Genomic DNA, 25,597 nt, shown 5'->3' with positions numbered 1-25,597 from the left:
GGCAGAATGCAGCTAAAAGAGAAAAATCTACAAAGATGATGACATGGTAGCTTCAGAGAAGAAATATCTAAATAGAAAATCATTAAAAGGACCTTTGGGAAACTGATAAAGGCTTTGATATTTCTTAAGAAAAATTACTCTTGATTATTCAAATACGAAGGATGGCTGTATCCTGAGCTCCTAAATTTTGTCAGAACAAATATGCCAAAAATCAATGTTTAATTTTTCCCAGCACTTTGGGAGGCCAAGGTGGGCAGATTACTTGAGGTCAAGAGTTTAAGACCAGCCTGGCCAATATGGTGAAACCCCATCTCTACTAAAAACACACACACACACACACACACAAATTAGCCAGGCGTGGTGGTGAGCACCTGTAATCCCAGCTACTCAGGAGGCTGAGGCAGGAGAATTGGCTTGAACCCAAGACGCGGAGGTTGCAGTGAGCCAAGGTCACGGCACTGCGCTCCAGCCTAGGTGACAAGAGTGAGACTCGGTCTCAAAAAATAAATAAATAAATGAAATGTTTGTTCTTTAATTTCATTATATATGCAATAAAATAGACTCCCTGTGATAATTTTTTGTTTGAATTTTCAAGGTAAAATTCCACTCCAACTTTTTTTTCACATTATAAAATTTTGAACTTCCTTATAAGGGGATTTGCTTTGAAAGGATTATTCTCAGAATCTATTATCCTCAGGCAATGCCTGTAATTTATTTATAGTATTATTGCACTTTATTATGTGTTCTGTGTCAGTGGTCCACAACCTTTTTGGCACCAGGGACCAGTTTCATGGAAGACAATTTTTTCATGGACGGGTGGGAGGAAGGGATAGTGTTGGGATGATTCAAGAGCATTACATTTATTGTGTACTTTATTTCTATTATTACATTGTAATATATAATGAAGTAATTATACAACTCACCATAATATAGAATCAGTGGGAACCCTGAGGTTGTTTTCCTGCAACTAGACAGTCCCATTTGCTGGTGTTGGGAGACAGTGACAGATCATCAGGCATTGGATTCTCATAAGGAGCACGCAACCTAGATCCCTCAAATGTGCAGTTTACAATAGGATTCGCCACTATGTTGCCCAGGCTGGTCTCAAACTGTTGGCCTCAAGTGATCCTCCCACCTTGGCCTCCCAAAATGTTGGGATTGTAGGCATGACCACTGCACCCAGCCCAAAATTCTTTGTAGTTTTTGTTTTTAAAATTAAACTTTCAAACTTTTAATATTCTAGATTATATATATAGTCTAATTGACCTGCCTAAAACAGAAATGGTATGTTTGAGTTTTTCCAAATTACAGTTTTTGTCAGTTTTTCTTTGTATTGCTAACATTAAAAAATGTATTTAAATGGAATATTCTGAGGAATAGAACAACCCAAAAAATTTATTTATCTTACTTTAACTTTTAGTAGCAGTTAGCATTAGATGTTTTACATGATTTTTTTTGAAAAGCTGTGAGCATTGATAAGTATTTGCTGAATAGTGCGTCGTATCCTTATTTTGAATTATGACTCTTATTCTTGTAAAATGTCCCCCTTTGTTCCATTTAGTGTTTTTGTCTAGATTTTTTTAATCTAATATTCATTTTACATTTGTACCATGTCTCTTACATTTCTTGTTTTTTAAACATGTTATAATCACTTTTGTATTTGTATTTTGTGAAAAACATGTTGTTTCTGACCCGTCATAATTTGGGGGCCTAATTTAAGAATCTTTGCCTCTCTCTGGGCATTTATCCCATTCACCTTGGTCCTTATGGTAGATATTGCCCCTGCTATCTTAACTCATGTTTTTTGTTAACTTCTTGCTGTCTCCTTTATTTTCTACCTTAAGCTGTGTAGAGTATAATGACTTAACTGTTATATTTGTTGGTGTTTTAGAGGCTAATATAGCACGTAAGTTCTAGTAATGAATTATCTTTGGTGTTTTAAATTTGTTTCTAATTGTGGGATCAGGAGCAAAGCAGTTATGTTTGGGCTCCCAATGCTCTGTCTTCTATGTGAGAGAAAGTATTTAGTATAATTCACTTCCTCCTTCTTCACAGATCTTGGTACCAAATTATTATTACATCGTTACTTTCCCCTTTCCATTTTAAAACTAGACTTAGGCCAGGCACAGTGGCGGGCACCTGTAATCCCTGCTACTGGGAAGGCTGAGGCAGGAGAATTGCTTGAACCTGGAAGGTGGAGATTGCAGTGAGCTGAGATCGTGCCACTGCACTCCAGCCTAGATGACAGAGTGAGACTGTCTCATACTAACAAACAAACAAAAAACTAGATTTAGAATGACTTAAGTATTTTTACCAGTTTCAGTGTTTATTGCCGTCCCATTCCTAAGATTTAAATTTTGATTAGATCATTCAATCAGGCAGGTTCTTTTTCAAGAAGGGCACATGAAAAGTATATTTTCTGAGTTCTTGTTAATATGAGAATGTTATTGTGTTGTCTATACATGTAAATGACTACTTTCTTTGTATAAAATGGTTACAGTTTTAAACTGTTAAAACTTTAGCTCACCACTTTCTTTATGGTATCTTCAGATTTTGCTTTTGTTGTATTTTTTCTCTTTAGTCATAATTTTTATCTTACCTTTGTTCTCTAATCTCCATTTTCCATAATTATCATATCTTCCTTCTTCATCTTAAAATCTTTGTCTTTTTATGCTAAATTCTGAGGGGCAAGGGGAAAGGGAGTATTCTGAAGTTTACTGTCCACATCATGTACTGTCAATTGTCTACAATGTTGGTTTTTTTTTTTTTTTTTGAGACAGGGTCTCACTCTGTCTCCCAAGCCGGAGTGCAGTGGCACAGTTTCAGCTCACTGCAACCACTGTCTCCCAGATTAAAGTGATTCTTCTGCCTCAGCCTCCTGAGTAGCTGGGGTTACAGGTATGCACCACCATGCCTGGCTAGTTTTTTTGTTTTTAGTAGAGACGGGGTTTCACCATGTTTGCCAGGCTGGTCTTGAATTTCTGGCCTCAAGCAATCTGCCTGTCTTGGCCTCCCAAAGTGCTGGGATTACAGGTGTAAGCCACCACGCCCAGCCTTACAATGTTGATTTTAATTTTACTACAGAATTTAAAGTTTCCTTGAAATATTTTCTGTCATTCACATTAAAAAAAAATCTTTCTGTTGCCTATTCATCTCAATCTTATGACTCTCTAGTATTAGAAAAGCTTATTATTTTTTGTTCTTTTTTGAGAATCTCAGCTAGGTTTTGAAATTTTTCTTCTAGATTTTGGAGTAGCTTATCTTTAGAGGTAGGCTGTTCCTGGGTTTCTTATTATTTAGTAGGTGTGTCTTTTCTCAGATTAAATTCCTTATTTTCCCACTTACCTTGTGCTAAAGAATATTGAAATTACAGCTTTGTAGATAATTATACATTCAGAAAAGTGTAATAATTCACTCTTAAGAGAAAAATATTCTTCTTCTTAATATGTATTTTTAGCTATATTGTTAATTTAGATCAATAAAATAAACTTTTTTCCAGAGATAACTTGGCCTTTAATGGTCTTCCACCTATTCTGAAGAGTCAATTTATGAAAATGCTTTTATTTTTTGTTGTTGTTGTTTAAGAACCTTGGTTTAAAAACAATGTTATTTCTTAGAATATTTTTTGATTTACAGAACATTTGCAAAGCTAATAGAGAGAGATCCATATATTGCTCAGTTTTCCCTATTATTAATACAATACATTAATAGGGCACATTTGTCGTAATTAGTGACCAACATTGATACATTATCATTAACTAAAGTCTGTATTTTCTTCAGATTACCTTAATTTTTATCAGTATTCTTTTTTCTGTCCCAGGATCCCATCCAGGATCCCACATTACATTTGATTGACATGTCTCCTTATATTCCTCTTAGTTGTGACAGTTTCTCCGACTTTCCTTGTTTTTGATACCCTTGACAGTTCCGAGGAGTACTGGTTGTATATTTTGCAGAATGCCCTTTGGCTGAGATTTGTCTGATGTTTTCCTCATGATTTGACTGGGATTATGGGTTTTTGAGAGAAATATCATTTTTATCATGTCATAACAAGGGTACATGCTGTTCACATGATTTGTCACTGTTACTGTTGGTGTTGATCACCTGGCTAAGGTAGTGTTTGTCAAGTTTCTCTAAAGTAAGGTTATCACTGCTTACCCCCTCACCCTTTCCATACTGTACTCGTTGGAAGGAAGTCACTATGTGCATCCCACTCTTAAGGAGTGGGAATTTATGCTCAATCTCCTTGAGGCGGGAGCATCTATATACATTACTTGGAATTCTCCTGCACAGGAAAATGGTCTATTCTCAACCATTTTCTTATTTAGTTATTGCACTATTGAATCATAAATATTTATTTTATACTTTGAATTTAATCCAATACTACTTCATTTATTTTGTACTCAAATTGTCCCAGCTTTGGTCACTGGCAACATTTTCAGTTGGCTCCTTTGACATGCCCCCATCACTGTGGGTTTATTTATTTTTGAGCACTTCCTTATTTTCTGGAATCATAAGATGTTCCAGGCTCATCTTGGATATTTCCCATCCTAGTCCTGGAATCAGCCATTCCTCTAAAGCAAAAACACTCTGGTTCTTTTTACTGGAGAACAGTATTAGAAATCCGGATCTGGGCAGTGGGTTTGCTCAATGCTACTGGGGTGTTGTTACTTCTAGACCCTCTCGGTTGACAGAATAAGGAAATGTGTATATACCTACCTGCATATATATACATATTTTTATACATAACTATCCGTATCTATATTAAGTGGAATATGTTCACACTGACATCTCCAGCTCCAGTCCATTACCACATGGATTGTTCTAGCCTCCTCCCATCACTTCTCTGTAGACTGCTTTTCCAGAATCTTGCTTTTAAAACACATTTCCGGCCAGGGGTGGTGGTTCACTCCTGTAATCCCAGCATTTTGGGAGGCTGAGGCGGGCGGTTCACGAGGTCAGGAGTTCGAGACCAGCTTGACCAACATGGTAAAACCCTCTCTCTACTAAAAATACAACAATTAGCCAGGCATGGAGGAGTGTGCCTATAATCTCAGCTACTCGGGAGACTGAGGCAGGAGAATAGCTTGAACCCAGGAGGCGGAGGTTGGAGTGAGCCGAGATCGCACCACTGCACTCCAGCCTCGGGGTCAGAGTGAGACTTCGTCTCAAAACAAAAACAACAAAAACAAAAAACCAAATGCTTAGCATGTCAGGGTGGAATAAGACAGATCAAGACTCTGTCTAGAAAAAAAAATTTAAAAACATTGTTTTTGTATGTTTAAATAACATTATGTTCGAATGCTATAAATATATCTATGTTTTAAGTGTGTATGTATTAAAGGTTCATTGCAGAACATTTGGAAAATTCAACAATGTCTAGGGGAGAAAACCCAAATCTCTTTCTAGACTCAATCACTGCTAACATCTTTACACATATGCACACAATTCTATAAATAAAACTGTGGTGATACTAGACATACTGTTTTGTAATCTGCTATTTCTACTCAACAAGGTATAAGGAACTTTACCACCATGTCATTAACTATTTTTCTTAAAGGTCATGATTTTAATTGCTTGCAGAATATTAACCTTTAGTTTTGAACATTTGAGTTTTGATGTTTTTTGGTATTAAAAATAACTATAATAAATACTTTAAAACATAAGTCATTATGCACATATGTGATATTTTTAGTTAGGCTATTTTGTGGAAGTTAAGTTACTGGGCCCTAGAGTAGGAATATTTCAAGGAGTATGATAAACAATTCCAAATTTCCTTTCAGAAAAGAAAGCAGTAATTTAGCTTCCTTCCAAAATTGTATGTGAGCCATTTTCTCTACATCCTTAGCAACACTATATATTGAAATAATTTTTAAAAATAATTGATTAAAATGACATTTCAGTGTTGTTTTATATTGAATTTCTTTTATTACAAGTGTGTTTGAATAGCCTATTTCGTAAGTTCATTGCCCATGTGTATTTCATTTCTATATTTCCTGTTAATGCTGTTTTCAATTTTTTTCTGAGAGTATTTTAAAAATTATTTCAAAATAGCACTTTAATTTCAAAATAAGTGTGTACTCAATAGAGAAACTTTAAAAAAACACAGAAAAAGACAAAGGAAATGTAATTACTTATGATTCCATTACCCATTCTTACTTGATTGCTATCATTTTCACTTTGATGTGTGCTGAGGTCTGAATGTTTGTTTCCCCTCTGCAAATTTTTACATTGAACCCTAAGCACCAGTGTGATGGTTTTAAGAGAGGCACCTTTGGGAGATGATTAGGTCACCAGGGTAGAGCCCTCATGAATGCGATGAGTGCGCTTATAAAGGAGGCCCCCCAGAGAGCTGTCTTGCCTCTCCATCATTCCAGGATGCAGAGAGAAGGTGTCATCTGTGAACCGGAAAATGAGCCCTCCCCAGTACAATCTGCCTTGATCTTGGACTTCCCAGCCTCTAGAACTTTGAGAAATAAATGATGTTGTTTACAGTTTACCCAGTCTATGATATTTTGTTATAGCTGCCCAAATGGACTAAGACAATGTGTCTATTTAATTCCAGAAATTATATTTTATAAATGGTTAATTGGGAAAATGAGTCTCTAAAATGGTTATAAAAAGGTCAGTCTGCCTTGATCTTGGACTTCCCAGCCTCCAGAACATTGAGAAATAAATTGTGTTTTTTACAGTTTACCCAGTCTATGGTATTTTGTTATAGCTGCCCAAATGGACTAAGAAAATGTATCTGTTTATATTCCAGAAATTATTTTATATTTTATAAATGGTTAATTAGGAAAATGGTGTACCAGACTCCTTGTTTTGTAGCCTGTTTATCGATCACTCAATCATTATTATTTCCCCAGTTAATACACAATAGTCTTTTCCTACTTTGAAGGAAGGTGCTCTTGAGAACGCGTATCTACGCATCTTTTCTGTGGCCTGCCTTCATCAGGATATCTGACTGCATTCAACAGGACCCAAATCTGAACCATCTCCTAATTCCATGGCACCATTCTCTGTCCATGAGGATTTCTCTACAGGATCAGCCTCCTGGAATTGCCAGCCATAGTGTTCCCTTGAGTTGCTGTCACTGCCAGTCTCAGCCTTGGGGACAGTGGGTAGGAGGCATGGTCACTCTCAGCTTTATTACCACATTCCAAGCACATACACAGCTGTCTCTGAATTTTCCACAGCACAACTGAGATATGGCTGTAACATTTCACAGAACTTGTCTAAAGTTCTTGACATAAAACAAGAAAAACTGAACACAGAGAAAATTAAAACCAGTAACTGGGTTATTCTCTGAGTCCACAGATTCAAGTGCCTCTGTCTGAGTCCCCAGCCAGCACTTCCAGGGCCACTTCCTAGATGGGATGACCCTGGTACAGTCTGCTCACCCTCATTTATTTGCTGGTGGCTTCCTCTGATGCCCTTTTCCGTGGTGGAGCTTCAGGTTCCCGCCCCTCTGCAAATTCTCACTTGTCATCCCCAGATTGGTTCCCACCAGGATGATTGACAGTTGCAGAGGCCACACTTCTCAGAAATAAAAATAAGCCTAACGCCCTGCCCACAGTGTTCTTTTGGACACTCTCTCCGAACAGATTGTAACGATCAGGCACCCGTACGTTTTCTTCAGTCAAATTACTCAGCATAAAATTGAAGTCCCCCTATAGGCTAGCAGAAACTCAAAAAGACACAGGCATAAAGCTAATTATTGCAGTACTATTTGTAATTGTAAAAGGCTGTCCATCAACAGGGGACTGGTTGAATAAACTATGATACAGCCACATCATGGGGTATTATGCAGCTGTTGGAAGGAAGAGTAATTCTGAATAATGTTAAGGATGATCTCTAGAATATACTACTTACTGAAAAAAGCAAGGTAGAGAAAACTGCGTAGCATGCCAACTTTTTTCTAAGAAAAGGGGGTATATACATGTATGTGCTTATTGGTTTATATTAAAAATTCAGTAAAAAACCATGAAATAGAATGGTTACCTACAAGGGGAGTGAAGGAAGCTAGACTTCTCTAACTATACCTTGTTTGTCGATTTAATTTTGGAATCATGTAAATGTTTCACACAATTAAAAAATTAACAGTTAAAATGTAATCCCTAAAAATCAAAATGAAAACAAGTGAATCTAAGCACATAGTGAGTTGGTGATGCAACCAAGCATGAAGTTGTTTCAAGTGACTTTAAAACAGTCATTTGACTGGACATCTTTTGTGGGATATACTCTAAGTTCCAAAAGAACTACAAAACATTTTGGGCTTTGTCCACTGGAAACAACTAGAAACAATGATCAACCCATAGCCACAACCTGGTGTTCGCTTCATGGTATCTTAATATTTCTTAGTACAAGGAGCCAGGAATCATTGGTGAAATGTTAGACCCTAAGTCTGGTGGAGGAAATGGTCAAGATGAGTCTGAGTATCTTATACTAGAAAGCAAGGATGCTATCAAAGGCTCAGGAGCTAGCTGGAAGGCTCAGGAGCTCCTGCTACCCAAAGCAGGAGCAATTTGGGCAATAAGAAGAGGAATATCCATGTCCCTGCAAAAGACATGATCTTGTTCCTTTTTATGGCTGCATAGTATTCCATAATTTGTATGTACCATATTTTCTTTGCGCAGTCTATCATTGATGGGCATTTGGGTTGATTCCATGTCTTTGCTATTGTGAATAGTGCTGCAATGAACATATGCGTGCATGTTTATTTACAATAGAATGATTTATATTCCTTTGGGTATATACTACCCAGTAATGGGATTGCTGGGTCAAATGGTATTTCTGGTTCTAAATCTTTGAGGAATTGCCACACTGTCTTCCACGGTGGTTGAAATAATTTATATTCCCACTCCTCAGCGAACTAATGCAGGAACAGAAAGCCAAACACTTCATGTTCTCACTTGTAAGTGGGAGCTGAATAATGAGAACACATGCACACAGGGAGGGGAACAAGATGCACTGAGGCCTGTTGGGGGAGGCCGGGGGTGGGGAGAGACCAACAGGAAAAGTAGCTAATGCATGCTGGGCTTAATACGTAGGTGATGGGTTGATAGGGGCGGCAAACCACCATGGCACACACTTACCTATGTAACAAACCTGCACATCCTGCACATGTACCCCGGAACTTAAAAAAAAAAAAAGAAGAGGAACAGTGGCAATGTAGTGAAACATTAAACGTGCTAAAGTTCATGAGTTCACAATTACACTAAAACAAATCCCTCACGATCCTTTGGAGGATGGTAGAGAACCAACTCGTTTGGAGAACTGATAAAGGAAAAGAATAAAGCATTTGGCCAGCCTTCTCTGCACAAGTGTACCCCAGAGAAATGATAGTTGATCAGGGGAGATTTCATAGATGTATCCAGCTAGTAAATAGCGAAGAAATAATAGATGATCACGATTTTGCAACTTGTATTAAAATAGTGAATCTAGGCAAGGATCATCAGTGACTGCAAAGGTTACAAAAAGGAAGGCAAGCAAACATTATATGCCTTGTGATGAAAGCACACACCATCAGCTATAAAGTCCACTTGCCCCTGAAACAAACACAAATCTGATCAAGCCTCTAAATCTAGCTACCAGTATATAGGAAATACTCCGTAGAGAAGAACATGCTAAATGACATCACTGACAAATAATCTAGCTTCTTTAACAAATAAATTGCAAGAAAAAGTTGGCTGGGATGAGGTACCTAAAGGTTAACAAAGGTTTAAGAAACATTGAAAACAAATATTATGAATAGATGTGTAGATTCCAATTTGTATAAACCAACTGTCAAAAAGCATGAGACAACAAAAAGTATTTATGAGAAATGTGGACACCAACTGAATACTTGATAATATTAAGGAATTAGTGTGAATTTAGGTGTAATGATGGAGTCGTGGTTACATTTAAGAGAACAATTCTTATTTAGAGATACATATTGACACTTTCAGATGAGATGATGTAATGTCTAGGACTTGCTTCAAAGTAATCTAGTGTGTGTAGTGAGGGAATAGGATAGTAGAGATGAAATAAGAATGGCTTTGAGCTGGTGGATCTTGTAGCTGGGTAACAAGTACATGCACACTCCTTGTATTATTTGCTCTACTTTTGCATAGGTTTGGAATTTTTCATTGTAAAAAGAAGGTAAAATACTTTAAAAAGGAGGAGAAAGAAGAAAAAACCTCCCCCATAGGACTTCACCAATACCCTTTAATTATGTTCCCTTAAGATTCTTCCCAATGCTTGTGGTGAAGAATGATGCTTTCATTTCCTGTGTGTTCCTGGGCTCCTCTGGTTGAGGACACTTCTTGAAGGAGAACATGCACCCTCACCTCCCAAGATGTAGGAACAATGCGTTCTATTTAAAAAAGAAACATTTTCATATCATCTGCAAAGACGCAACTTTACCCGTAACACAGACAGCCTTTTTTGTGATTCTTTAGACCTGCAGTTCTCAAAGAGTGGTCTAGGCAAACTTGGGGCTGTTGAAGCAATTTCAGGAATCCGTATGGTCAAAACTATTTTCATAGTAATACCAAGACTTTTTGCCTTTTTCATGCCCATTCTCTCACAGTGTATAGAGGAGTTCTCTAGAAGCTCTGCAACTCTAGATAACTTTATTGCATTTACAGTTAATGGAATGTGTGCTTGTGTGTTATTTTTATGTATGTGTATTCTTGTATTTTTTCAGTTTAATTGTTAGTAGCTTGAATATCCGTAGATATAACCCAAATAAATACAAGATCTTCAAAGTTCGTAATCATATTTAAGAGTGTCAGTGGATCCTGAGACCAAAAAGTTGAGAAACTCTAATACAGACAGCAGCTAGGCACTCGATGGGCACATACGCATTTCACAATAATGTCACTGATTTACTGTGCACAAAGAAAAACTGCATTTTGGTCTTCCTAGACAAAGGAGCATTGAGCTCACAAACTTAAATCTAAGCTCTTTCTTCTTATAACACAAACAACTAAAAGTTGATATTGCTTGCTTCCTACCTTCCATCCACCTCTCACCCCACGGTTTCAAAGTCTATTGTCTTGACTATTGCTTACTCAAGGCTCAAGGCCAACAACTTGAGTATTTTTTCTCTTCCATGTTGGCTATGTGCAAGAAAGAACTCTTCTCAAGCATGTAGCCAACAGAGAGTGTGGGCCTACTTAAGGCAAAAGAAGCTCTACCTGTCTTTTCCAGAGGATGTCCCAGGGGTCATGAAATTTTCTTCTTACATTATAAAATGAAGCCAAAGTTTCTTACCTTGTTGAAATGATAAAATGATGCAACATGCATGAAATCATTAAGTTCTGCCTACAATGCCTAGAAGGAATGGCAAATTCATTTCATTACCAGAAACTGCTGGAGTCCATAAATAGTGCAACCCATTTCTTTCCTTTTCCTTTTATTTATGGTCAAAGGTAATCTCAGTTGGGTTTCTGGGAGGTCTGTCCTTTTTGCTCTCCCTCCCTTGTTTCTCAGTCCGTCTCCCAACCCCAATATCCATGGTCTTTTCCATCCCTCAGTCCTTATCCCAAATTCACTCTCTATCTTTGAGGTCTTCAAAGTTCTGAACATTAATCCTGACTCCATCCTAGGGATGGGGGTGGGGGGGTGGGACAGCAGCAGGTCCTTACAGTGTAAGTGGGGGAGGCAAGAAAGAGCCAAGGGAAACAAAAGATGGCCACATTTGGAAAGCAGGTGGCCCAGGCAGATGCTTATGAGTGGTAGCTGCCATTACTGACAGCACCATTTCAAGAGTCCTTCTCATTGCTGTTGTGGCCCTACTCTAACAATCTTTGTTCTAATCCATTGACTGACAGTTTTGTTTGTAGTCACCTCCACCCCAAACCCCATGTCATTACATCCCTCCTTATGAAGGCTAAGCTAGATTGGTAACCATCATTCCATCATTTATAATAACTTCCTTACAAACACTCTTAACTCTGTTACCCATCTCTCCTTCTATTGACCTCGTATGGCAAATCCCACCGTTGGTTAAATCCAACACCCCAACTCCTTCAGCCTGACCCTGAACAGCTGATTGTGAATGGATAAATTACAAGCATGCTGACTGCTCTGACTAGCCTAACTTTAACTTATGACCACAAATATCCAGTGGGCCTTCAGCATCTTCCAGCAATGCCATTATATTTTCCTAGTTAACCCACTCTTCTCTTGAACTGACTTTTCATATCTTTTAATCTGTCCTGAAACACCTAACACTAGAAAAACCATTCACATGTTATCTAAATGTGGATACCTTTGGGAGTGAAAGAGGTTCTATCAACAGTTTTTTTGTGTGTGTCGGGGTAGGGGGATACAACAGTCAAATCAATATTGTTTCAGGCAAATCACATACCCCTATCTGATACATTCTCTTTTTTCCTCACTTTCATCTGATGACTGCATGGCTTATTTTATGGAGAATACAGAAATAATGAAAGAGAGCTCCAATGTGTCAGGCCACTTTATCTGCAGCCATGCTTGTTCTTCCAATGGATGGTGTTTGAGTTTCCTGCAGCTGTTGTAATAAATTACCAAAACGTGGTGGCTTAAACTAATAAAAATTTATCCTCTCATAGTTTTGGAGGCTAGAAATCTGAAATCAAGGTGTTGGCAGGGCTCCAGGGAAGAATCCTTCCTTGCCCCTTGCTAGCTTCTGGTGGTAGCTGGCAATCCTTGACATTTCTTGTTTGGCAGATGCATCACTTCAATCTCTGTGTCCATCTTCACCTGGCCTTCTCTCTGTTTGCCTCTGCCTCTGTTTTCTCTTCTTATATGGACACTGGTTACTGGATTAGGGTCTAGCCCTAATGACCTCATCTTAACTAATTACATCTGCGAATAAGGTCATGTTCTGAAGTTCTGGGTGGACATGAATTTTGCGGGGACAGAATTCAACCTAATACAGATTGAATCTGTGCTCCTAAGTCTAGTTCCTCCACTTTGGACTTCTACATCCCTTCTCTGTTGGCATTTTCAAAGACTCTGTTCCTGTAACTCTCTCCTCTTTTCATTGCACAACCATTTTCCCAGATTTATTGCATGCCTATCATTTTACAAACATACTGCAATAACTTTTTTTTTTTTTGAGTCCCGCTGTGTCACCCAGGCTGGAGTGCAGTGGCACGATCTTGGCTCACTGCAAGCTCTGCCTCTCGGGTTCACTCCATTCTCCTGCCTCAGCCTCCCGAGTAGCTGGGACTACAGGCACCCACCACCACGCCCGGCTAATTTTTTGTATTTTTAGTAGAGACGAGTTTTCACTGTGTTAGCCAGGATGGTCTTGATCTGTTGACCTCGTGATCCTCCCACCTCGGCCTCCCAAAGTACTAGGATTACAGGCATGAGCCACCGCGCCCTGCCAATAGCTTCTATATTAAAAACTATTCCTGCGTCCGGCGCCCCCCTCCACCTACTGACCCACTTCTCTGCTTCTTTATAGCAAAAGGCCTTGAATGAGTCACCTGTGCTCACCATCTGCACTTCTCCTCTGCCAAAGCTCTATTTAACTTGCTTCAGTCTAACTTTGAACTTTCCTGTACCACCAAAACCCATCTCCACATTGCCAAATCCCAGTCCTCTTCTTTCCCAACCTTCCACCAACATTTAAGGTTCATTCTGCTGTCTTTCACTTGAATCTGGGACAGCACATTGTGTTGGTTCCCTCTCTCACTCACGCCTTCTCAGGCTCCTTCACTTCTTCCTCACCCTCTTCCTGACCCTTGAATGCTAACCTGCTCTAAGGCTCAGTCCTAGGGCCTCTCCTCTTTCAGACTTGCATTCATCCCACCAGTCATCATAGCAAGTATCCTTTCATTGTCATCGATATGCTGCCCAGCCACATAAATGTCCGGCTGAGTTCCTGACTCACATATCTAATACCTCCTTGACTCTACTTGGATATTGAATTCCCATCTCAAAGTTAACTTATCCTAAAATGGAACTATTGATTTCCCTTCACCCACCCCGATACCACCTACTAATGCAATACTCACCCATTGTCCTCAGCTCAGTAAATGGCACCACCTCCATTCACCTGAATACTCAGGCTAAAAATTTAGCATTCCTTTCCCTTCCTCTTGTCTCAAGTATTATCCTATATATCCTCAATCCAACTACATCTCTTCATCTTGACAGCTTCCTCCTTATTCCCCATCACTAGGACTTCACTCAGCGACTTCTGCAAAGGTGGCCCACGTCACCCTTGTCCTTCTTCATGCCATTCTCTATCTAGGAGCTGAGTGATGCGATCATATCATTCCTTTGCTCAAAGCCTCCCAGATGACCTCTCTTGTCAGTTGGAGGAATCCAAATTCTTTCCCTTGGCCTACCCTGACCTTGTTTAGCTCTCTATCTCTTCCCATGTTCCTTCTTGCTCAGTTGGTTTCAGCCAGACTGGCTTATTTGCAGGACCTTGAACACACCCAGCTTCTCCAGCCTCAGGGCTTTGCCCTTGCTATTTTCTCTCTCTGACATTCTCTGCCCTTTGATTTGATTTGTGTCCTCCTTCATTTTGTTCAAATTTCTGTTGCAATGTCACCACCTTAGTGAGGTATTGCCTAAGCACCTTATCTAAGCCAGCACCCCTTCCTGTCCCCGGCACCCTCCATCTCAGTTCCTGTCGCTTTACCTGCTTCACTTTTCTTCCTACTTCACATCACTACCTGAACTAAAATTATGTATATATGTATTTTATTTTCTTGGTTTATTCTCTGTCTCCTCTGTACTGTAAGTTCCATAAGGACACTCTGTTTTGTTCAACAAGAATAAGCTCCATAAGGGTAGGACACTATTTATTTTGTTCAACAAGAATAATATCTAGCACACTGTAGATACTAAATAAGTATGACTTTAATAATAATAAACATTATTATGGAAGTAAAATATATCAAATGAATGCTGAAAATAAAGCCTAATTAGTAACAAGAATTTCTGCTTAGCTTGAAAACAATACTCAGTTTGAAGGTTTTATTTGACTTACTGCCTTTCTATAGGAATCTTTGACATTCAAGGATATTAGTGACTCATATTAAGTTTGAAATGGGTAATAGTTGTCATTACAACAGGGACTATTACTCAGCCCTTATTATAGATGCTTTGCATGGATTAGCTTATTTAATTCTCAAAACAACTCTATGGGGTATCTATCACCTCAATTTATAGATACGGTGGGGTGGTTTTAAACCATGTCCATAAATTCTTTGATAGTCCTCCCTTTAAAAGGTGGATTCTAATTTGCTTCCTTTTGAGTATGAGCTTGGCTTAGTGGTTCAGTTCTATAGAATAAGTGACTATGTTTGGTGTCTAAGATGAGATATTCAAAGGCATTGTGACTTCCTCCTTGCTCTCTCTCTCGGATCACCCAATGTGGGTCTTAGTTTTTCCCTCTTCACAGTGAGGTGTGTGGATCAGATAACATCTCCAGTTATCCAACCTGACATGTCGTAAATCATCTGTGCATCAAATAGTCTTCTTAGCATGGACTATAACATCAGATTCGTTAGCTGCTCTGTGCTAGAAAGAGTTGAAGCTTTGACAGTTTTGCTTCATTTTGTTGGATTTGGGGGGCCAAGATCAGAATGACATGAGAACACTCAAGCAACTTTATGGAGAGACCCATGTGGCTAGGAGCTTAGGCCTCCTGCCAACAGCCATATGAGGGTGCCATCCTGGAGGTGGATTCTCCAGCCCAGCCAACCCTTCAGGTCAGTGTAGTCCTAGCAAGCATTTTGACTGCAATCTCACAAGAGATCCTGAGCCAGAACCACCCCCAGTTAAGTTGCTGTCAAATCCACAACCCACACAAACTGTGAAATTAGAAAAACCTTTCGTTTAAAACCATTAAGTTTTGGGGATAGTTCATCATGCAGTAATAAATAACACATACATTTGGAAATGGAAGGGTAGAGAGGTTAAACAAAGAGGCTGACACCAGATACCTAGTAGTGATGATGCAAGAATTGGAACCCAGGCCATCTGCCTCTAGAGCCCACATGTTCAGCCACCACAGGATACAGGAGGTCAAGATTATGTCTCAAGTAATACCGGAAGGAGAATATTGCCACATTTCAATGCCACTGTCAAGGCAGTGGATACGATCTTTCCTTGGACATTACACTTGCTGTTCTTGCTCTATTATATTAAAAAGGCCGTGTTCCAGGCAGCTACTGCCCTTGCTTCTAAGTTCCCTTTCTGTCTCAGATTTGTTTTGGCGTAAACACCTACCGTTTCAGTATTCCTTCCACCATTCCTTTAGGCTTCTGCTCAGACCCGATTCCCATCATGTAATTCTGGTAAAACTGCCAATTGTCATATTGTTCCCATAGATAGGAGTATGACTTAAGCCTGGCCAATCATAGTGTCCTATCAGTTATTGACTATGGTGATTGGACCAGTAAGACAGCATATGAGCTACATTGGCCAAATAGAGTCTTTCCCTGGGATTTAGAAATACTGTATAAGGCATAAGCCCAGATGAGTGGCCAGGTGCCATATTCTCAGCTGCATGGAAGAAGCCTGTCTTCAGCAGGAAAGATGCCAGCATGCAGAAAGAAGGAGAGAGTAAGAGAGGCTATTTTGTATGCTTTCATACCTTGAATCCGGCCAATCCTGAGAGCAATTCCATTCTTTTCTAGTCTATAAGAGTCAGGAAATACTCTCTTGTTTTAAGTTAGAGCTTTCTATCAGTTCATCTTGAGTTATGACCAATATGAATAGTCTACCACAGTTTGTGGAAGATGGCAGCTATCTTCCATTCTCCATGAGCAACACTAGTTCTCTATCATCTGGAGAACCTAGAGCCTCACTGTTAATTGGTTGGGCTGAACTTCCTACAGTGGGTGAAGACCCTTCCCCCCTTCATCCCTCAGGAAGCACCTGCCTTTTCTGGAAGCTAGCCATGGTCTGGGGGTAAGCTCAAAATAATATTGTGTTATGACGGATGGGTAGCTCAGTCACTCAGTTTAAAACCTTAGTCATCTCTATATCCTTTCCTTAGTCGCGGCCCCTCCCCAAGTCCTCAATGCACACACATCCTGTTAGTCATCAAGTCCTGTTGATCTGAATCGAATGCTTCATGGAAGTAGGTGGAGTAACCATAATGAAAGTTAGACTGGTTCTTCCTTCTGAACATCTCGCAAATCCCATTTTTCTTCTTCATTTCCACTGCTAACACCAGGGACCATTGCAATTGGTCTCCCTGCCCCTAACCTCAAACCCTGCAGTTGATTTCCCATATTTCTTCTAGAATTTGTTTTCTACAGTGCACTTTTGATAGTCACATGCTTTTGATTGATTCAAAAGTCTTCATCAGTTTCTCCACTGTTGACCTACTAAATAGCAAACTTCTTAGCTTGGCTTTCAAGACTATCTCTGAACTGACCCACATTCACCATCCAGAGTCCTGTGACCTCCATAAACCAGTCCTCCAATCTTCTCATACCCCTCCCATAGCAGAATTGCCTACCATCTACCGTGACTTTTTCTCCTCACTGAAAACACTGTCCTTCCTTTTCTATGAGTCTTCAAGATCCATTTCAGTCCTAAAACATTTCCTGAGCATGGTCATCCACACTAAGTATCCTCTTCTGTGAACTCTGTAAACAACTGTTGTCTAGACTAGGGTTTTTCAAACTGCACTCACATTCTCAGGGAGTACTTGGCCAGTACAAGTCAAGCTTTTGGTGTTTTTGTAAAACTACTGATTATATATTCAAATTTGGCTGAGTATATTATTTCCAAGCCCAGTTTCCTTCTTGTCTTCTTCCAAATTACATCCTCATGCTATGGTGGTGCATTTATTCGTGAGTACAAATTAAGACTCATTAAAATTTGTTTTGCTACCTACAGATAGAGAACTGCTTATTATTACTGTTATTATTTAAAACCATGACCACCGGGAAAATATCAATATGAAGAGAGAAGTTCTATAACAATTTCAACAGTTTCTAAGCCAAATATGCTTTCTGATTTATTAATTCCTTATCCTCACCATTTTTTCCTTCATCATCTTCATGCGGGATTTTAACTAGAAATTGGTATAAAATTTGTTATATTGGCATAGTTCGAAAAACAATCACTGTGTACCTACTCTCTCTCAGGAACAGTGGAAGATGCTTGCGATACAAAGATAAACAAGCCCCTATACGAAGAACAAGAATGTTCCAGATGGATTCAATGTGGAAGGACATTCTAGGCAGGGGGAACAGCAAATGCAAATCCATGTGTCCTGGAACGAGCCAGACATGCTTCAGGTTCCATGGAATTTTTTTTTTTTTTTGGATTAAAAAATTTGGTGACTTTTCAAAGTTTGACAACCTCAGGATTAAACAATTTCTCGAGCCCCTCTGCCATCTCACTCTCCATGAGGGCAGTCCAGGTTGAGACTCAGATACAAATCACCTTTATTGAGTTCTGCTGGGATGGACAGGTCACTTCATGTATACATAGATCCTCTCCTTAATTCTATTTAAATCACTTAGGTGACTATCACCATCTCCCATCAAGTTTCAGTGACCTGCCCACAGCCTCCCAAGTAGAAAATGATCCAGGGAATATGTGAGTTAATGACACATCACATCTGGAGCTAGGCAGGCATTTCATGGGTGGGGATGAAGATCTTCCCTCCAATTTCAGAAGTCTGACCTTGCAGGTTCTGAAGTAACTATATACATATTTATAAGGAGAACCCTTTAAGCAGAGGGGTGACCATTTATCCATGAGAGATGGCTTAGGAACGGATTTCGGTTTTGGAGAGCTTCTCTAGCTCCTCCAGCTCCGCAGCCTGTCACACGCAGGATGACCTTTTAGAAGAACAACTGAGTGCTCCATTACACTCCTCACATGCGGATTCAAACTCTCTCTGGGCAGGGTCCCAATTTTGCCTGTCCAGGGATACTGTGCACTTGGATTGACTTTGGTAAATGTTTGAGTAAGGGATGAGTGAATAAATGCGGGGAGAGGTGTTGTTGAGGGAAGGCCACCCCTGGCTCTAAAGACTTTCCAGGGTTTATGGGGTGGCCACGCCTGTCCTGGATCCCCATGGTGCCTCTGGATGGGCCATTTCATCCTTCCTCCCTGTGGCCTCCACATCTTACAACCCAGCCCGGAGGGAGGGGCCGCGCAGCCCCGAGGGGCCAGGTCTCCCAGGCGGCGTCCACTCCCCTCCCGGGTGGAGGAGGTAGGTGGGGACCCCGGGCCGGCGGGGCTCGGCTGGGGCCCCTTCCCTGAGGTCTGCAGCCGCAGCCCTCTACCTGGCTCCCCGGCCGCCCCTTCGCGGCCCCAGATCGGGCACACCCGGCGGGCACCTGGCCCGCCGCCCCCCGGGGGCCCCGCCAGCTGCTCCCGAAGCCGGCCCGGGGTGGCGGGGCGGGCCCGAGCGCTAGTCGACTCCGGGACCGGTCCCCCGGGGCGCGGCCGGGCAGCAGCCCCCGCCTCCCCGCCCCGGGGGCCGGGCCGGGCTCCCGGGGGGCGGGGACTCGCCCAGTGGCAGCAGCGTCCGGGCCGGCGGCGGGCGCCGGGCGGCTTCCTGCAGGCGGCGCCGGGGCGAGCCGTTGCCGGCTGCAGCCACCGCCGCCGGGTCGCCGGGTCGCGGGGGCCGCGGCGCTCGGGCCGCGTCCGTGCCTCCCGGGCGCGCTGCGCGGCCGTCGCTGCTGCCCGCGCTCGTGCCGCCGCCGCCGCCGCCGCCGCCGCCGCCGCTGCCGGTTACGCCAGCCCCGCCGCCGCCCGCTCTGATTCTGCGCATAGGCAGCCCCCAAGCCTGTCATTCTGCAAAAACACAGTTTACTCAACACACCACACACACTCGCACACACACGCGCGCACACACACGCGCACACCGGCCCCCGCGCGCACACGCACGGAGGGCGCGAGCGAGCAGACGCGCACACCAGCGAGCCAAGTTCCGCAGCCTGGCATGGCTTCTGGGGACCTTTACGAGGTACGGGGACGCGGGGGCGCGGGCCGGCCCCAGCCAGCGGGCGGCGGCGGGCGTCGGCGGCGGGCGGCGGGGACCGGGCCGGGGCCGGGGCCGGGCGCAATCCGGAGTTGCCGAGCCCGCGGCGGCGGCGGCGGCGGCCGGAGGGTGGCGGGGGCCGGGCGCGCCTCCCGCCCGCCGCCAGCCGCCCGCCGCCTCCCGCGGCGCCCGCGCCCGCTCCCTCTTTCTCTTTCTCTCGCACACACACTCTCTTACTCCATCTACTTTGCGGCCTTGGAGGGGAAGGAGGAAGCCGGGCGGAGCCGGGGCGGGGGAGGTAGCGGTCCCGGGGAGGTGTTTCTCGCCCGACGAGCCGCCTCGAGTGCAGAAAGTACAGGTAAAAGTCGGCGCCGGACGTGCTGGGAATGCGGGGGGCCGCGCCGCCGCCGGCGGGGGTGTGGGGCGGGGGTTGCGCGGCCCGGCTGGGCCGGGGGCGCGGGGGAGGAGGGGGGCGGGCGATCGGAGCGGAGCCTGGCCGGGGCGAGGCGGGGTCCCGGGGGGCTGCGAAGGGGGAGGCTGGGTGGGGGTTCGGGGGGACAACCGCCAAACCGCTCCCCGGGGTCCCCCGGCCACCTCCCTCACCCCCCACCTGCTGCCCCCGCACCAGCTCGGACGCCCTCCGGGCTCGGGCGTGGGGGTGGCCCTTGCGGGTGTCGTGCTCCCTGGGCGCGAAAGGGGGCGCTGCGGAGGGCCCTGGGTGGGAGGAGAACGTGGAAGTCTGAGGTGATGGGGACATAGGACACAGATGCGAGCCCAGCGCCCAGTACTCTCGTCACCCTCAGTGGATACCTGGCTCCAGTTCCTAATGAGTAGTGGCCAGCGTTGGATACTCTCATGTCTTCCCAAAAGTGGCGAAGGAAGACATTAGTCTGGCATCTTGCAAACAATGGAGGAACACCCATGGTCTTTGGGGAGCAAGGGCTTAGGAACACAACTGTTACTGCTTTGGGTTTTCCACAAGTGGACAACACAAGGAACAGCCAGCCACCACTCCCCAGAGGGAATGGCCTCAGAGGTGTTGGCCGCCAAGACCAGGTTCAGGATAAAGAAGTTAAGAGACCAGCCATCTTCAACCAGAGGGCCTGCTGGGCCTCCGTGAAACCAGCCGCATGGGTTAGCCTGGACCTGCACTTCCCTGAACATAAATTGGTTAACACCATCTGGTTCTCAAGGCTTTGGGCTCCATTGAGATAAGCACCCAGAAGGGGTAGAATTAGCCTTTTGCATAAGACATTGTAGGTTGATCCACCCACGACAGACTGCAGGGGGTGATTCCTAAGAAGCTCTTTCCTCTAGGCCCTCGTGGGCAGTTGAAGCTTTTTCAGGTGGTGGGTTTGCTGACTGGCGTTAGAGAAGAAGAATGGAGAAAGGAGCACAGGTCTCCTGTGTGACCATGGTCTTGTGAATGATTCTGGAGTTGGTGAGGCCCAGGCCTGGACTGCCGGCCAGCAGGTTCAGGTGGGGTGGGTGGGAGACCTTAGAGCTCCTTGAAAGAATGGTGTATGTTGCCCTCTTCACTACCCTGTGGCCGTCCTCATCTCTATGCTAAGAGACAAGGTGAAGTTGGATAGAGATCTTGTGAAGAACTTCGGCAAATGTGGCCAATGGATCACCCAAGCGCCTTGGTCTGTTTCAAGATGGTGGAACAATTTCTGAAATTGAAAATTGAAGCACAGTAAAATAGAAGGTTTGATTGAGTTTCCTTATGTGTAACCAGTACTGTGCGGACATTGGCTAAAAGTAGATATTGTTTAGGGGTGAAAGTGATCTGGTTGGAATCATGGTTTTCTACGAATTGAGGTTGAGTCAGCTTAGAGCTGTTGACCTTGCCTGAGTGAAAAGTTGTGTCTTGAAGGTGTTAAGAGGATGTACTAGGAGTCATCAGTATTTCCCCATTTAAAGTTTAGAACTTATGAACCTTCTGGGGATAATTTCTTGTTTAATGTTCATCTGCAACTGCCCTCCTTAACGCTGGTAATTGTTGTTGCCAGATTAGTCTGTTAAGAGGAGAGTTTTCACGGTGGCCTTGGAACTATCTTAGTATCTCAAGAGTTTTTATAGAATTTCAGTAAGGAGGACAATAATAATAATTACTTCTGTGATAGTTGGTAATTGTACTAGATGGAAAATGGCTTTCCCATGGCTGATTATTTGCATAGTCATTACTAAAAGGGCTAAATTGCATTACGAGAATATAACCAATGTCAACATTTTTATAGCCTGTGTCTACATTACATAACATATACTGAGAAATTTAATTTATTGTTCAAATTTAGCTTTAAGAACAATTAAGAAGTGCTAAGTGTACATTAGCATATATATTTCTGACTGTAAAGTTGTTATGTGGGTAAAAAGTAGCATATTAATTTAAGAAAAATATTGGAATATCCAGTGTATGTTGACTGGCCTTGAAAGGAAAAAAAGAAAATAGATTTCATTCTAAATTATGAGACCTGTTTATTACTTTCATTAAATATTATACTAAAGTGTACATAAAATGGCTTCTCGCAATCTCTACTCAAGAAACCACGTTTTTAGTGGGCCAAGAGTTCTTACGTTTGTAATTGATATATTTCACCTGTGTGTCTGCTGACATTATCTTTGAGGCTTTATGGTGAAGTGTGATTTGGATTGTAGAGATTCTTCATCTTTTCTTTGGCATTTCAGACAATTAAATTGTAAAGAGTGAACCTCCATAAAGCAGTTTTTAGGAATAGGTGCTGATTTTTAAAGACACCAGAAAACGAAGACTTTGTTTATGTAATAGCACTCTTCAATCATAGTGAAGAAATAAGAAATCAAGCTCAGGTTCCAAAATCTTGGATCTTGATAGATAGTTCTGGTTTGTTTCTCCTGTAGTGGAGTTCTCATCATCTTCTGGTGCATTGTAGCCATCACTTATAGGAAGGTGATTTTAAATTTTGGGTTATGTCTTAGAGTCAGGTATCTGTCTGGATCGAAAGTGAAATTTCTTAGCCAGATGCCCTGGTCTATATTCGGCTAAACATAGGGGCCATGGAGTGGCAGCCTGTGAGCCAGGTCTAGGCTGCATACGCATTTTGCCTTGGCTCAATGGTAGATAAGAAAAACGATTTGAACACTTTTAGATGGAGCATATGATCTCTAGCTTGTCCCTGTCCCCTTGCTCCCTATTACCAGGCACCCATTCTTCTTAAATCATTCATTGGGCTCCAGTAGACTTTAAAGTTTGCAACCTGATTCTAGTCAATCTTTTGCTAAGATGTTTGGGTGTCAGGGAAAAATAATCAGTGGGATAGGCTCTCAGTTTTCTTGTCTCTCTCTGGGTTTCTACCTGCTTGTACGTTCAATTACTTGTTGACTGAATCAGTGAGCAGAAGACTGGTTTAAGTATATAAAGTACCTTGTGTGACCTTTGTTGTCCTTCTGTTGAGTGTTACCCTCTATTGTCTTTTTCTTTCCCAAGCTCATGGCCTCTTGGTGGTGGTAAAACCGTGTGTAGGGGTGGCTCAGTTCTCTCTCTGTAGGGAAGTGTCCACAACTATCCATTTTTTTTTGGATCTTTTCGGTTTGCGGTTGGTTGAATCCACAGATGTGGAACCCATGGATATGGAGGGCTGACTCTATCTGCACCTGGCATTCTGCAAAATCACGCACCACTAAGAATAACAGAGTTTATGGGAAAAACAGGATTAAGGCTGACCTCTAAAGAGCTGTGGAACTTTTTTAGCAAGTTGGTCTAGCCTTTGCCGTGTCCACATTGAGCTTTGCTTCCCTCTTGTCTCTGTGGATTGCACAGGGCATTTGCTTCTAAGAGAGACGATTTTATTGAAATTAAGTCTGATCCAGGGTGTAGCCTTCTTCGTTTATCTGTATAAGGAGAAATGTTTTCATAGCTGTTCTTGCAGTTTAGCCATGAGGTCAACATAGTGGAAAGCATAGTGGTTCTTGAAGCTAGAAAATCAGCCACTACTCATGTTAAAGAAAGGCACTTGAGTGCATTTCCAGCTTTGTTCTGAGGTCTTCACACAATGTTAAGTCTTTCTCTTTCCCTGTGAGAGTGCTTACCTTGATTGCTGCAAAGTATTAACAAGCTAGGAAAAATTGCATATGAACCCACACAGACGTCATTCCTCTATTTACGAATCACACCTGAGGTCATTCCTGTCAAAGAAATACATGTACTAGCAGAACTGATGGTCTGTGATACAGCTTCTTGAATCTCTGTACCGGTATTTGAAGAGGCAGCTATCTTCAGAGAAAATGTTATCAGTTGGATTGGATTGATTCTTTGGCACATAGAAGACACCTGATGAATATGGAATGAGTATATGATTCTCCCACCTCTTGAAAGTTATTTTAAATTATTCCCTCTGGGCAGGCATCAGCTTATTTTCAAGTAGGCTTTTATGTCAGGTCATTCCTTAGTGCATAAGATAATTTCTTCAGGGGCTTAAGCTGTCCTAGTAAGGAGTTGATATGGCTCCTTGCAGCCTGGCCAATTGCTAAGAAGTGGTTCAGGCCTGGTGATTATTAAAGATCTTTGTATTGGAGGCATGCATTTAGATTACCAAGATTTGGATCCTTCTGTTTCTCTCAGATGGTGAAAAGAAGTGTGGGTGTGGTTGAATTCATAGCACCATCATTCATTTGTTATTTCGTATTTATAGACCACCAAATATATGAGAGGCACTTGGGGAACAATGATGATCACGTCCTCCAGGAGCCCAGTGGGAGATACAGTTAAGAAAACAAGTATTTTACGGTACAGTGGGGAAGTGTTAATAGGGATGATGGTGTTCTCTAGGAGTTGCTTGAGAATATTATCTTTTCTGTTTTTGAAAGCATCTCTAAAAAATGAGAGCAAAAAAGAAATAATATCTAAGAGAACTATTGTTATATATTTAGCATGTAATTGATGTTCAATAAATACTAATGTGATATCTGAATTAATTAAAATGTTAGCTTTTGGGGGTAGTTACAAAAGTAGAACTGGGTTTGTTTTCTACACATGTTTATGTAATTTAAAAAAACCAAATCGGGATACTGGGTACATATTCTGTGTAACCTATTTTATTTTCACTTAAATATCTATATATGTATATATATCTATATATAGATAATGTAGATAAGCATTTTCTCAAATGCTAAAATATTATTTTGTGTTATGAGTTTTAAATGACAGTTTAATTTTCCCTTGAATGTACCATGTTTTCTATAACTAATCCCCTGTTATCGGACATCTAGATAGTTTCCATTTGTAAACCATTATAAATACTGATGTTATGAACATCCATAAACACAATTATGTATTTGTATGCATATCTTACTAGTTTCTTCAGCATAAACAATTTCATATACAGTGAAATTGCTGTATAAAGTTGGCCGTTGGACAATACTTGGATTAGGGGCACTGATCCCCTTTGATGTTGAAAATTCACATATAACTTTTGACTTCCCGGAAACTTAACTACTAGTAGCCTACTGTTGACTGGAAGTCTTACTGATAACATAAACAGTTGATGAACATATATTTGTATGTTATATGTAGTATATACTCTATTCTTACAATAAAGTAAGCTAAAGTGGAGAAAATTTTATTAAGAAAAATCATAAGGTATAGAAAATATATTTTCTGTTCATTAA

At 41.9% G+C, this 25,597-nt stretch overlaps 1 protein-coding gene across 2 annotated transcripts in view; it reads left to right on the top strand.

Annotated features, from left to right (window-relative positions):
* The first annotated feature begins 19,558 nt into the window (after positions 1-19,558).
* The window catches only part of CDYL2 (chromodomain Y like 2), a 213,075-nt gene continuing 207,036 nt past the window's right edge, over positions 19,559-25,597 (top strand). Inside the window, exon 1 of one of the 2 annotated variants that reach the window (XM_034940776.3) lies at positions 19,559-19,936. In XM_034940776.3, the coding sequence (XP_034796667.1) occupies positions 19,913-19,936 (24 nt within the window). In that variant the 5' untranslated portion in view covers positions 19,559-19,912. Of the gene's footprint in view, positions 19,937-20,129; positions 20,310-25,597 lie in introns of those variants that run through there. The other variant, XM_034940777.3, reaches the window with a different exon arrangement.

This window comes from Pan paniscus, chromosome 18 (genome assembly GCF_029289425.2).
Source record: "Pan paniscus chromosome 18, NHGRI_mPanPan1-v2.0_pri, whole genome shotgun sequence".
NCBI lineage: Eukaryota > Metazoa > Chordata > Mammalia > Primates > Hominidae > Pan > Pan paniscus.
The sequence above is the reverse complement of the archived record's forward strand: the minus strand, read 5'-3'. Positions and strand labels throughout refer to the sequence as shown.